This window comes from Molossus molossus, unplaced genomic scaffold, assembly GCF_014108415.1.
Source record: "Molossus molossus isolate mMolMol1 unplaced genomic scaffold, mMolMol1.p scaffold_m16_p_3, whole genome shotgun sequence".
In the NCBI taxonomy this organism is placed as follows: Eukaryota; Metazoa; Chordata; class Mammalia; order Chiroptera; family Molossidae; genus Molossus; species Molossus molossus.
The window spans coordinates 37,408,018-37,422,411 of NW_023425366.1; the positions used below are offsets into that span (position 1 = coordinate 37,408,018).

Consider the following 14,394-nt stretch of genomic DNA (forward strand, 5'->3'; position numbering starts at 1 on the left):
ATTGGTTTTGGGGGCCTGGGTGAGCCACCAGCAGCCCCAAGCTTCCCAAACACTGGCTGGGCTTGAACAGGGCAGGAATAGAAGGATCAGTGTTCAGCAGCCTGGGAAAGTGGAGCCAGTGAGCTGGGTTTCAGGATGGGGAGGTGGTCGCCTGTGGAACCAGGCAGGTCGGTGGGGCTGGAAACATCTATTTACACACTCATCCTGGAAAGGAAAACAACAGTGCAGTGATAGTCAAAGGAGGCCCCTGAAAGCTCTCCCTCAGAGCCCCCCACGGAGGGCTTGTGCCTGCCGGCTTTCAGAGTGAGCACATAGTTCAGAAGAGGAATGGAGAGGAATGGTTGCGTTCAGGGGTGCTGTTTTCGGCGAGCTGTGGCCGAGTCTGAGGAAGGACCTGGAGCTGTTAGGTCTGGATATGCGGGGCTGCCAGCCAGAGTCCCCAGGCACTGGCGGCTGGGACGACGTGGTGGCTTACTCCCCAGCCCGCTGAGCGCTCACAATCGCCAGGCGGGGCCACGGGAATGGGGGGGAACGGATGCTGAATGCCATCCTTGCATCGGGATTCCTGCACCCTGAACCCTCAGCCACCCTCGCCTGGTGCTCCTCCCTCGGCCGGGCCTCATTACGAGGAGAGAGCGAGCTGTTTGTAAACAATAAATAATGGAAAGTAGGAAGACGTTCAGCAAAAGCCAGAGCAGAAGCCGGAAAACTGGAAGGAGCTGGGAGGAGGGACGATGGGGGAAGGGAGGAGTGGAGGAGGAAGACAGGGAGATTGAGAGATTCATTTCTGCCAAGAAGCCCCGGTGGCTAGTTTCTTATTATTTACAGGAAGGTGATATTAGCAATTCAGGTGAGAAAGAAATAAACACGGCTGCCACGAGATCAATACAGAATTCAAAAAAAACAATTATTAATGTCATTTGATTCGTGTTCTTTATATATCTCTTCCGGCTACAGACGCTAAACTGTCTGAATAATTTGCATGGAGCGGCTATTCATTATTTCCGATGTTTTTCCTTTGCAAGCAGCTCGGACGTGGCCGGCTGCGGTCCAACGCGATCGGAGAACTCATATTTTCATCTGTAAATTAAAGCAATTACGCAGCAGATATTATATGATGAGTACTGTGGTCTCCAGATAGTCATCAATCACCTTCAACCAAGCTGTCAGAGCAGGCAGATTTCGTTTCTGAGAGCCAGGCTTGCAGCTGGGGAGAGAGTGAGAACGTCATCATTAATTAGAGGGTGACCCTGGGGCAATTCACAGGTCTGAACCCAGGAATCTCTCCCAGCAAGTCTGCACAGCGCCGCCGTGCGCGGCTCCCTCCGGCCTGAGCGCGGGAGGCCCAGCTAGGCGAGAGCACCCGGGCGAGCCCTGGCCCCGGAGGGTAGCGGCACACCAGGCGGGAGCTAGTTCGGGGTAGCCCGAACGCCCCCTTGCCGCCTGCGTGCTGGCCTCCGCTTTGGACTCAGACAAGGTCCCGGGGCCTGGACTGGCTGTGGAAGTCCTGAGTGGGCACTTGGCTTCCTCCCCAGACCGGTCAGCGCGCTCCGCGCACAGAGCTATGCAAAACAGGCTGGGAAGGGCGCCTCTGCCCGACTCCCAGCGCCCCTCCCTCGTGCCTACCACCGAAGGTCACCGGGAGGAGCGGAGGCAGCGGCAGGGGCCCCAAAGCTGAGTCTCTAAACCTACTCTTTGGAGCGCGACGGACTTTTGGCAGTCCCGGGTTTAGCCGCGAGGGGCAGGGGGTGGCTAAGGGAATGCGGCCCGCGGGAGGAGCAGAGGGAGGAAAAGGAGGGCTGTGAGCCCTTCGGGAACTCTCAGGAGGAGGAGGTTGTGGGGGGCGTCCCCCGGGGACACAGCGGCCAAGAGTGGCAAGCCCTGGAGTGGCGGGCTCAGGGGAAGACCCCAGGACCCACACACCTGAGGGCATTTTGACCTCCAGATGCGGACACTGTTATAGCTGTATCTGGTTCTGGAACTCCATCCCGGAGTAGGGTTCGAACTGGTGGGAAGCTTGGCCCACTCTTGATTAACAATATTTGGGCCGGCGCCGCCGCCGCCGCCGCCGCCGCCGCACGCCCGGCCCACGGAGCCTACCTCAGTCCACCTGGAGAGGCCCGGAGGCTGCCTGCGTTGGATCAGGGCTAATTTTAACTGTTGATTACATCTTCATGAAGACTCACTCGTGTGTCCCTCATACGTCTCATTTGTAATTGAGACTAATGATTACAGTGGCGCGGGGAGGAGCAGCTGCTCATTAATTAATTTCTAATTAAAAGTGCCTCCCGTCCTCGGTGACTAAGGAGAAACGCTGTTCGTCGAGGTGATCTTGATTCCTCGGATGAAATTCATTTGTTAACGCGTGTTGGCCCCTCCGCGTGCCCCGCCCGGCCCTGCCGCGGCCGAGTGACCGGTTTGTCTGCGGCCAGGCCGGCTACGGCGTGGGCTGACGTCAGAGCCTCCGCCGCTTAAAGCAGAGCACATCTGACTTGACGGGTTCGCGAGACTGGTTTTTTTTTTTTTCTTTTTTTTTTTTTTTCGTTTTTGCAAAATATGTATTTGTGTCGCCGCTGCGAGGCCGGTCGGTCCCAAAGCCCCCTCAAGGCTCTGGCTTGCGAAGCTAAAAGGATTGCGGCGGCCGCAGCGGCTCACTCTCCGACCCTGTTAGAAAAGTTTGCTGAGCGTGTGGATAAATTAACCAGCTCTCCTGCTTCGCTCTCTCCAGCGCCTAGGAGTCGGCGGCCCCTGAGCAGTGGCTACGCCACGCCGGGCGCCCGCGAGCAGGACCCCGCCGGCCGGCCGGCCGGCCCCGGGCCGCGTTCGCCATGTCCTACCCGCAATTTGGATACCCCTATTCTTCGGCACCCCAGGTAAGGAGGCTCCGCACTGGCTGGCGGGCAGTCTGGCGATCCGATGTTGTTTCCCAGTGAGTAGGGCCTGTGCCACGTGCCCCTTGTACCCAGCCTTGGGGAAGACAGGGGTACTGAGAAATGCCAAGGGTTGGGGCCCCCAGTTCCCACTTCGTTGATATTCACCCCCCACCCCCGCTCTGAGGCTGCACCTCAGGGCACCCAAGGCACTCAGTAGAGACTTGGCACAGGAGGGCGTGCGCAGCCTTGGAAACCCCTCAGGGAGAGCGTGAATACTCCTGGGCAGGATTGGCTGGGACCCACGTGGCTGGAGGGGAACTGGGGTGCGCAGGCTCCCGGTGAAAATGAGTGCGCCGTCTGGCACGGACCGCTGTGGACCCAGAGGACGTAGGGAGCTTCCTCCTGGGCGGTGCAGGGCGGAGGAGACCTGGGGCCCCAGCCTTGCTCCGGGTGGCCCACCCTTCCTCGCGGCTCCTCTCTCCCCCAGTTCCTGATGACCACCAACTCCCTGAGCACGTGCTGCGAATCAGGTGGCCGCACACTGGCTGATTCTGGGACCGCCGCCTCCGCCCAGGCTCCAGTTTACTGCCCGGTCTACGAGAGCCGGCTGCTGGCCACCGCGCGCCACGAGCTCAACTCGGCCGCGGCGCTGGGCGTGTATGGGGGCCCCTATGGCGGCTCGCAAGGTTATGGCAACTATGTGACCTACGGCTCCGAGGCCTCCGCCTTCTACTCGCTGGTAAGGGTGGAGAGGGTATATCTCCAACCTTTCCCGCCACGCCACGCCCTACCCCTCGATTTGATTTGCCAACTTCACTTTCCCCAACTCCGGAGGAAGGGGCAAGAGGCCCCAGAACCGGGTACAGTAGGGGGTGGGAGAAACTTCCTTCACTTTTCGTCTCCAAGGCTGGTCCCCGGGAACATCACCAGGGCTCACTCCACCCTAGGTTGGGACGACCAGGTATATAAGCCCCAGTATTTAATGTACTGATGGTTCTTGGGTCACTATTAAGTTCTGATCAGATTTCTGGTTCTGTGCGAGCGGGCTCTCCCCTCCTCCCTTCTGCCGCGGTCCTCCCCCTCCTCAGCTCCCTTATCCGATTCATTTCTCCTGGCATCACCTCTCGTGTCCTCCAAGCCCCCCACAAACATACACACACACTCACCCTCCCTTCCCCCTCCTTCCCTGGCCCCTCTCCCAGTCCCCTTGCTCTTCCATCGCTCTCCTCCCTTTTCCCCCTCTTTATTTCCTGTACCTTCCTCACCCTCCTTTTCACTGCTGTCCCTCAATCCCCACCCCCACTTCCCCCTTCCTCCCTCCAGTCTCACCCTTCGATCTTCACTTCCTCTGCACCTATTCCCTGTTCCCCCAACACCCTCCAGTAGTCTCCTCATTCCAAGTCTTAGGGCTCCTTCGCTGCCTAGGCACTAGGGACAGTCTGGGAAGGGAGCGAAGCTTGCAGGAGCCTGGGGCCTAGGGGAGGAGCTCCAAGTGGGTGGTGTCCCGGAAGCCGCGACCCTAGGCTGCTGGGCTCCCACAGAACAGCTTCGACTCCAAGGACGCGCCAGGATCTGCGCATGCGGGCCTCGCGCCTGCCGCCGCCGCCGCTGCCGCTGCCTACTACCCTTACGAGCCAGCACTGGGCCAGTACGCTTATGACAGGTGAGGGACCGACCTTCTTCACTGCCACCGGGGCCCTTACGCTCTGATCAGCCATCACCCCCCACCCCAAGCATTGGCATGCCCCCTCTGAAAGGTTGGGAGGCAGAACAAGCGGCATTCCTCTCTTCAGGTCGTGCTAAGATGACCAGGCCTTGGTCCCACCCTGCCACCTGTCGAGTCCGTGTGGCCTGGGTTAAAAGCGCCTCCAGTCTCCCACCCCACCACCCCACTCCCCTACCTGTCTAGACTCCTAAAGCCACCGCTGTGCCGTAGTTTGGGGAAGTCTCATCTTGCTGCCCAGGCATGAGATGCCTCCCTCCATCCCAAGAAATGCAGCCCGTGTGGAGTGTCTGGGCCCAGCCCACCAGACTTAGCGTGGGAGCTGAAGGGGGAAGTCCTTGCCCACTCACAGACAGCATGTGACATCTTTTGAGAAGTGACAATTACATATTTAACTGCAGAAAGTTCACAAAGGCCCACTGGGCACATTCTCCCCACGGGCACTGATGACCAGTTCTGCCTGTGGGTGTTACATAGTCTGGTTTGCAGCTCTGTGACATGTTTTCCCGGTTTCGGAATCAAGAGGGAGGAGATGAAGAAACCGGAAGACATATATGTCTTTGTGAAGTGACATACACCTGGCCTTGTGCCTGTGCCCCACCCATGACCTCTGTGGCTCAGGAAGGAGCCCAGGCTCTTTGTAAGTTTAATCAAATATAAACATTCTCTTTGCCCTTGGGCCAAAACCAGCAGCCCCAGGGGGCAGCAGCACAGGCCAGGACCTGGGTGGTCTTACCCCCATAACCCCCCACTAAGGGGACTGAAAGCCTGCGTGGGCCTTGCCATGGAGCTCCATTGCCCCGCCTGTCTCCAGGTACGGCACCATGGACAGCGGCACGCGGCGCAAGAACGCCACGCGTGAGACCACCAGCACGCTCAAGGCCTGGCTGCAGGAGCATCGCAAGAACCCCTACCCCACCAAGGGCGAGAAGATCATGCTGGCCATCATCACCAAGATGACCCTTACGCAGGTCTCCACCTGGTTCGCCAACGCCCGCCGACGCCTCAAGAAGGAGAACAAGATGACTTGGCCACCAAGGAACAAGTGTGCAGATGAGAAGCGGCCCTATGGGGAGGGTGACGAGGAAGAGGGTGGAGAAGAGGATGCCCGGGAGGAGCCCCTCAAGAGCACCAAGAATGAAGGTGGGTAGCAGTTGGTGATGCTTGGGCTGGGGTTCAAGGCCAGGACTCCCTGGGCCTTCTCTGTGAGTTCTAGGACAGCCAAAGGCATTGAACCTTTGAGGAGCAAATGCATGAACTGACCCAAGCAGAGCCGTGTGTGTGTGTGTGGGGGGGGGATAGCATGTTTAAAGAAATCCAACATTATGTTTAAAACATTAGACACCCCTCCACCGTTGAGTTGAGGCTGAAATCCACTCACAGGTGTTGCCAGTTTGGGGTCTGGGAGCCTCTAAAGGAGATGAGAGGTAGGAAGTAAGGCACAGTTGTTTTTCCTAGCTCCAGGGCCAGGCCCTATAACCATGGACAGAATTAGGAAGGCGAAGGAAATGGTGGTCTAGTTAACCCACCATCCCCTCTCCCTTCACTGGCTACTCTTTCTCTCCTGGGCAGAGCCCATTGGCAAAGAGGAGAAGGATCTTGAGCTCAGCGACTTGGAGGACTTCGACCCGCTGGAGGCAGAGCCCCCGGAGTGCGAGTTGAAACCTCCCTTCCAGCCCCTGGACGGTGGCCTAGAACGCATCCCGGCCGCGCCTGACCGCCCCAGTGCCCCTGGAAAAGAGGCCTCTGGCGCCCACCGGATGCCCCTGGCCACAGATGGCGGGTCCGCCCTGGACCAGGACCTGGAGAGGGCCCGGAGCTGCCTCCGGAGCGTGGTGACAGGGCCGGAGCAGCAGCCAGGTGCTGGGGGCGGCCCGCAGGTCTGCGAGGCCAAGCTGGGCTTTGCGTCGGCTGGCGCGACTGCAGGCCTCGAGGTCAAGCCGCGCATCTGGTCCCTGGCGCACACGGCTACCGCAGCCGCCGCGACCAACCTGAGCCAGACTGAGTTTCCTTCATGCATGCTCAAGCGCCAAGGCCCTGCCGCCCCTGCAGCCATCTCATTGGCGCCCCCCTCGTCCTCACCTGCGGCCCCCGCCCCCGCCGGTGCCCTGGACAGGCACCAGGACTCCCCGGTAACTAGTCTCAGAAACTGGGTGGATGGAGTCTTCCACGACCCCATCCTCAGGCACAGCACTTTGAACCAGGCCTGGGCCACCGCCAAGGGTGCCCTCCTGGACCCGGGACCGCTGGGCCGGTCGCTAGGGGCTGGCGCCAACGTGCTGACGTCACCCCTGGCGCGCACCTTCCCTCCCGCCGCGCCCCAAGAGGCCCCTGCTGCTGGCGCCCCGAAGGAGCTGCTGGCTCTGCCCAAAACCGGCGGGAAGCCCTTCTGCGCTTAACTCCGTAGGACTACTAGGCCCAGGAGGGAGCCGGTGCTCAGACTGCAAGCTTGCAAGTCAATGACTCTTTTTCTAAACAAGTTTCCAAAGCTAGGCGAGAGTGCAGCGAAGCTCAGGCCGCCCACCCACCCTGGAGGGAGTATCCGAACTCGATCTCCTGGAACCACGGACAAACCCCTAGAGCGGTGGACCACCCTGGCCATCCCCAAGCTCAGGGACCGGTGGGATCGGGCTGCACCCAAAACAGAAGGCAGCCGCCCTGAAGCATAAAGTTTACGTCCAAAGTTTACATGGAGAAGACGTCTTGGTTCCCAGGCTTGTTTGTGTAGCTGTCTTCTGGGTGTGAGGCATGCCCGTGTTCTTTCTGAGGATCCCTCAGCCTGTTGACCTGATTTTATCCTCAGCACATAATTCTCACCCAAAACACTTCCCTGAATTTACACTATTGCACACTCTTTACTCGATAGAATTATGTTTTTTAAATGTATGTTCACACCAGTAATTGCCTGCTTCAGAGGCTGTTATAACAAAACCAATAAAACCAAGTGATGATGTTTGCATTGCAAAATGAACACATTGCCAAGGTAGGAATTTGATAACTTGTTGGAGGAAAGGTGCTGATCACCACGGGGAGAAATGGGGTAGGGTACTGTCCCAGAGTACCCAGGAAGTTGCTTGCTGAGCATAAGACAGTTTGGTAAAGCTATTTAAAACAAACAAAAAGTAAACTTCAGGATTCTGTTGAATCGTCTTGAATCGAAGTGGATAAAGTGGATAGAGAACCAAAACTTTTAAACTCTCTCGTGTTACCACACTCTAGAATTTTGAGTCAATGGGAGTTTATTTGGCTAGGTTAATTTGAATAACTTTTAAACTTTCTAAATTCCCTAGGACTGTGCCCTGGTTTGGGGTAGGGGTCAGGGACATCACAGCCATTAGACCTTTCTGCTGAAGCTGGCCCTTCCAGGGCCCCATCTGCCTCCTAATCCCACCTCCCCTTCCTCCCGGGACCCGAGCCTAGCTGGCAAAGATCCCCCACTGTGAGCTGCTGCTCCGGAGCGGGGAGACGAAGTATAGACAGAAGACCCAAAGCTGGGCTAAGTAGGAATTAGGGACAAAACCCGAGGAGCCATTTGGGGTGGGAGGATGCAGGCCTAACCCCACCTCAGCAAGTTTCCTTTGAGGTGCAGACCCCTGGCTTTCCTCGGAAACCAGGTTCCCCAACCCCGCAGGTGTCTGGCCCAGAGCCAGGGCCCCTAGAGAGCGGTGTTTGAGAGCGGTGCGCACTGGACTTGGGGCTGGCCCCTCGCCCAAAAGCCCTCGGCTTAAGGCCCTACTGAGCTTCATTCCACAAGTCCCAGGTGTCCCGAGGACTGATACGCAAGCCAGTGAGCCAGCAAAGGTGGAGAGGCTCTTAGGCGCAGTGAGAGGGGATGACAGCCCTTGCCCAGGACAGGACAGATTGACAGATGGGGAGACACCAGCTGAAGACATGGGTCCTCTCTTCGACAGGCAGGCAGCTTTCGAGGGACACGGGAGGCCTGGGCTTTCTTCTGCAAGGGGTTGGGTAGGACCGGACCGGGCCCTGTGGGGTCGGGGCCTGGAGCGCTCAAAAGCTGGCTTGATTGGCCGGTGGGACCCGGCTTTGGGGAGAGTTTACACACAGGAGAGAGGGAACCGCGCGGCCAGAAACTCGTCGCCCGGGGTACCCTTGAGTTGCGAGACCCTGATGGCCAGACATCGTTCAGACTCCCAACTCTGAATGGTGGGACCTCGAAGCCCAGACCTTGAGTGGAGTGGAGCAGTCCCGGTACACTGTGTAAGGACCGGGTCCGCTCTGAGGCTGCCCCGGCTGCGCTCGGTAATTGGATTGTATCCGCCCGCGCGCTGTCACCGTATTGACTTTCGCTCTCTTGGATGATATTATCGAGATTCGGAAGCTCGCCGCTGATGTGCCTGTCAAAAGGCTGCGGCGGGAGCCCCCGGCCTGGCGAGCGAGCATCAGCCAAGATAATTTGAAGTGAAATTTTCATTTTGACAGTAAACCCCTCAATTTCTAAAGGCTCGGCGCTCTGAGAGCCCGCTGGCAGGGGGAGGCTTTGCAGAAAGCCACGTCTTAAACTGAAAAGGGCAAAAGAACTCGAATTAGTTGTAATAGATAAAAGGGCAAAAATAAAGAGTCAAGGGTACTTGACAGTAATAGCGGAAGTGGAGTCTCAGGGGAGACGCTGCGGCCGAGGCTGGGGCGCCAGGAATTTTAATGCGGCTACCCAAGCGCCCCCACTCCAGCCTGAGACAAAGCCAGGCATTTTCAGCGAAAACAAGGCTTTGAGGACACGGGCGGCGCCGTGAGGCGGGACCCAGGCTGTGGATGCGGATGCGGATGCGGACATCTCTGGCTGGACCAGCTTGGCCCGGGTTGTGGGCTGCTCGCTTTGGGGGTAGACGGACTGCGGGCAGGTCGTGACGCCGGTCGGTGAGCGTGGCGGCCACGAGGTTCTGATTCCCATCCTTTCCCTCTCTCGCCTAGGTCTGTGGCCCCAGGACCTCAGGCTCCAGTACCGTGGTGGCTCAGAACCCCGTCTGTTCCCGAGACCCAGGCCAGGACGATTCCCCAGTTCTCAGTGGAACTGACAGACCAAAGTGGTTTATTTGATGAAATAGAAATTTTGTGTGAAATAGAGACATCGAGTGGGGAGTTGGGATTCAGCCGCATGCCAGGACAACTCGCCCAAAAGGATACCCAAAGCTGGGGCTGTCACTTCGCCCCACACCGAGATCTTTGGGGGCACAGTCGCTTTGTGCACCTTACCTGCCCTCTGGCCCATCTTCGTGGGGTGGGGGTGGGGGTCAGGAGAGAAAGGTTGCCGGGTAGGGCGGGGGCGGCAGTGAATAGGAGCTGACGCTTCGGGGAAAGGTCGCTGTCCCTGGGCGAGGCCCCACTTCACTCCCTGGGCGTCTGTCAGGAAAGGAGCTGGGGACCGACGCTCAGCCAGTCAGGCGTGGCGAATTCAAACACACCGAGGAGGGTGCTAAATTAACGGCGCTCTTTACATAGAGCCCAAATAAAACTGCAATCAGCGGCGCGTTACTTTTCATTAAGCGAGTCTGACAGCAGCAGATCCGGAGCCGACAGGGGAACAGGCGCGGGAAATATACGGCGCGGGCGCGGGTCTAAGATAATTCCTTAAGCTCCATTAACAACTCTTAGCCGCAGGAAATGGGCTCCCAGAAACCTTCTCCAAATCTAAAAGCTTTATCGACCCTCAAACCGCTGCTGATGGTTCCATTTTTTTCTTTTTTCTTCCTTTCCTTTTTTTTTAACTTAAGGAAGAGACGTCCAGCAAGGTAATAGAGTTTGACACGACACCTTCTTAACTAGAGAGAGAGAGAGAGAGGCAGGGAAGCAGGCCCTTAAGTGATATTTAAAAGGCAACCAATTAAGATTTAAAGTGGTGATCTGCAGAGACTGTGCACGCGATTTATGCCACCTACTTTACCCTGGGCAAGCCTGCCTGCGGGGCGCAGCTGCAAACAGCCCGTTGGTCTCTCTCCCTCCCCCTCTCTCTTCCTCCAACCTGTCTCTGCCTCTACCTCTCTCTTGCTGTCTGTCTCTCTATATATTCTGTCTCCATTTCTCTCCCCACCCCACCCCCAATACAGAGAATAACTGAGGGAAAGAGGCAGCAAATCTCTCAGTGCTCAGTTCCTTCCCACCGGTCACCTGTTGGAACTGGCAAACTGTCTCCTAACACAGATAATACCAGACTAAGGAGACCTGAGCCTGGCCCCTCCTACAGACATCTAACTGACCATATGGTGTCCTCCGCGCCTGGGTGCTGGGGGGCAACCTCTCTAGTGGGGTGCGGGTATCCAGGCTGCAGGGGCTGGCACAATGGAGGCAGAGGTAGTTAGTCCTCACTTTTCCCTTCCTCCCCTGCCCGGCCCAGTACTGTCTTCTCTACCAATGTTTCAGAAAGATGCTTTCTCCTTCCTGCACCTCTAGGAAAGCCCTTCATCTGGACCAGCGGATTTCCCTTTCACCCTGTCGCCTCCCTTAAAGTGATGGTGGCCACAGCATTGGCTCCCATTGGTGCCCCTGACTGGAAGAAGCCAGAAAGCCCCTTACCCAGGGTCAAGCCATGGGAAGGCAGCAAAGCCTGGGAAGGAAGAGCAGGGACCTTTCAATTGGACGCCAGTCTCAGGCCCTGTGCAAGGACACAGGAACAATGGGCCCTGGAAGGGGCGGGGGATGGGAGGGGAGGAGAGGGGAAGAGGGAGAGGAGAGAGGGGAGGGAGAAAGAGAGAAGGAGAGGTGAGGCTGGGAGGGGAGAGGAGGCCAGCAGGGAGGAAGGAAGCAGAAGGGAGGGGAAACTCAGTGGAGGGCAAGAAGGAGCTCATGGTCCAACCTGTCTGCATCAACGTAATGAGAAATACTTGTGAAAAAGTGCCTTTTCCCCAAAGGACCCTGACTCTTAGGGTGAAGGCAGAAGGTTTATCAGAAGTCTGGGGACTGACAGGCCCCCTTCACATTGTGCCTTGAGTGAGCCTTGAGCTTCAGGTTTATCCACTTCTCTGTTGGGGAAGGAGAGATGGGCATCTCCTCAAGGTCTCAGACATCAGCCAAGCCCACTGTGGACTTTAAGAAGCAGGAGTGTTGTCCTGCAGCCCAGGTCAGAGAAGGTTTCTGGAACTCCTTTTAGAATGTCTCACTCCAAGGGTGGAATTTAGGGAGCAGAAGCTCCCCCTACTAAGAGCCTTGACAGCTGGAACTGAACCCAAGATTTAGGAAGGTGCCCAATACCCAAAGTGAGAATTAGACCAAGGTAGATTGTCTTTGCTTTGCTGGAACCCTCACCCACACGGGGTAGCTAAGGCTGCTATCCCAGCAACCATGGCAAGTCTGTTTTTGTCACAATAACCTGGTAATTCAGGGACCTCCCAGAGAAGATGAATGTCCTCATGATCCCCTGATCCCCACTGCTGTTCACATGTAGATGTGGACTCAACGGAGCAGAATGGCCTGTGTGATTAGAGACTCCTGATCTCATGGAGAAATAAGAAGAAACAGATGAATCCATGGCAGAGGAGCAGCACACTGGCAGGAAGGGTAAAAGCCAAGTGTTTACACCTTTGCTTCTCAAGGCATTATTTTGTTTTAAGTGCACAATCAGTGTGTTCATCATCTCCTCAAACCAGTGAAGGACAGGCTGATGGAGTCGTGTGCACAACACTGTGTGAAACTCCATCTTCTGTTTGTCCAGGGCTTGCTGGTGTCTATACTGGGCACAAGAGGTGCTGAGTGGCTGCCCCTCCCCCCCTTCGCCCCTGCTGATGGCTCTGCTGGCTGGGTCAGGCTGGAGAGGGGCAAGAGGAGAGGTCAGTATAATGCTCTGGAAGCCTTTCCAGCAGGTTCGGTACATTCTTTGTCTTTTCCTCTCCCTGCTTCACGAGTCCTCTGTGGAATGAGCCCCCCAACCCGTGGTGAGCAGGGAGGGCCCACAGCTGTCCAGCTGGGGTCTCAGTGAGCTGGTCACGTTGTGATAGATGGGACAAGAGGACTTGCTAGAGGCCAGGGCACGCACTGGAAAGCATAGTGCTCTTTTTAACAGGGGACAAAGGGGTGGGGTGGGGGGTTGAGGCAGGGACAGCAACACCAAGGGAGTCTCACATGGGGCTGGATTGGGGTAAACCTGGGGGTCAGTGAGCAGGGGGTAGCATCAAATCATTTGTGCAGCTCCCAGGGGGTCGGGTGCACGCAGGAGGGGGTTGCTGTCTCGAATTTGGCATGAGTGGCCAGGGACAGAAATAAAATACCCAATAATCCAGTGGAATGAAGGCAGCAGGATCAAACCACAGGACAAGAGGAAAGGTGGCTTTCATCAGACGATTTCACATAGTGACCTAACTGGACATGGCAAGAAACAGTCTTGTGTCAGGAAGACTCACATAAGCTAATAAAATTAGGGGCATTTCTGGGAACAGAAACACAGGGAACCAGGAGGTGCTCATGGATGTGTGGGTGCCACGGGGCAGATTTCTATCTGCTGCTGATTCAGTACAATGCACAGCACAGCCTGTGGTCACATCTGTGTCAGTCAGGGACCCCAAGCCTCATGGTATCCTGACCTCCCCATAGCACCTTCCCTGAGGGCCCTGTTATCACAGGTGGCAGGATGGGCAGAGGTGGAAGAGAAAGAGTTTCACAAACTTAGGCTGAGGAGTTCTCACTGGGAGGTGCAGCCCCTGGGAAAGGTTTGGGTCACTGTGACTGGCACTCCTGGGAAATTTCATAAGAAGGGGACCTCCACTGTATATGAACATGCACACACTCACATACAACTCCACCTATGCACATGCATGCTTACATGTATGCACACTCACACAGGCCTATGTGAGCACTCACACATAGGTACACATGCACTGACACACAAGTGCATACATGCAAATATACACTCACATATATGCACATTCATACACAGGCACTCACACACAACTGCACATGTGTACATGCATGCACACCCACACAGAGGCCTATATGCACATTCACATAGAGAGACACATGCACATCCTCACACACATGCTGCTGCAAATTGGTGCAGGTTGTGACACCTCTCCCTCTGGAGTGCAGAGAGCAGCACAGGTGAGGCAGAGGCAAGGGAGAAAGGAGCGCGCAGGGCCTCCCTCAGCACAGAGCTGGCCTAGCAGGGAACAGGGCATGCAGCTGCCTAAAGAGAGTTTTGTTTGGGGGGCGGATGCAGGAGAAACCTTGTAGAGTCAGGGTGCCCTTACTGTCCCCTTCAAGTGGGATCTCACCCTCTAAGTGGGGTGGGGTGATCAAGCAGGGACAGGAGGGAAGGAGAAGCAATGGAGGAGTACCCAGTGTTCTGGGGAGACAGCCAATGAGGCAGCCCAGCCACTGAGGATCTGTGGGCTGGGCCGTGCCCGATGGCAATGCACTCAACAGGTGGGCCTGAGGTGAGAGAGATGCCCCCTTGGTCCCACCTGGCCCTGGATCCCCCCACCCCAACACTCCAGCTTAAGAGTGTTTAAGTGTGACCCCTGTGACCCGGCCCGACCTGGAATCAGAAAAAAGATGACAGATTTCCCTGCTCTGTGCCACCCTATACCTTTGCGACCTCACCAGCAGAGTAGGGCCTGTCAATCATACAAGTGACTACCACTCACAATCAGGCTGCAAATGGGACCTTAATTAATGCATTAATGGTAAAGACTATTTTCATGGAACATTAGTGCAAGTTCACAATAATCCACCTAAACACACTCCAAGTTTGCAACAGCACTGGCCTGGGGCAAGAGCATAATTTACGTCACGCAAGTAGGTGGCTATGCCGGACACGTGATGGTGGCTTACAGGGCCCCCAGGCAGAGGGCTGTC

The 14,394-nt window shown here is 56.6% G+C and overlaps 1 protein-coding gene across 1 annotated transcript; it reads left to right on the forward strand.

Annotated features, from left to right (window-relative positions):
* The first annotated feature begins 2,828 nt into the window (after positions 1-2,828).
* On the forward strand, positions 2,829-6,995 carry IRX4 (iroquois homeobox 4). Its single transcript, XM_036280670.1, has 5 exons — positions 2,829-2,873; positions 3,361-3,612; positions 4,415-4,536; positions 5,411-5,739; positions 6,169-6,995. Exons 1-5 carry the CDS (start codon positions 2,829-2,831, stop codon positions 6,993-6,995), a joined length of 1,575 nt encoding a protein of 524 aa, XP_036136563.1.
* Positions 6,996-14,394: the final 7,399 nt, after the last annotated feature.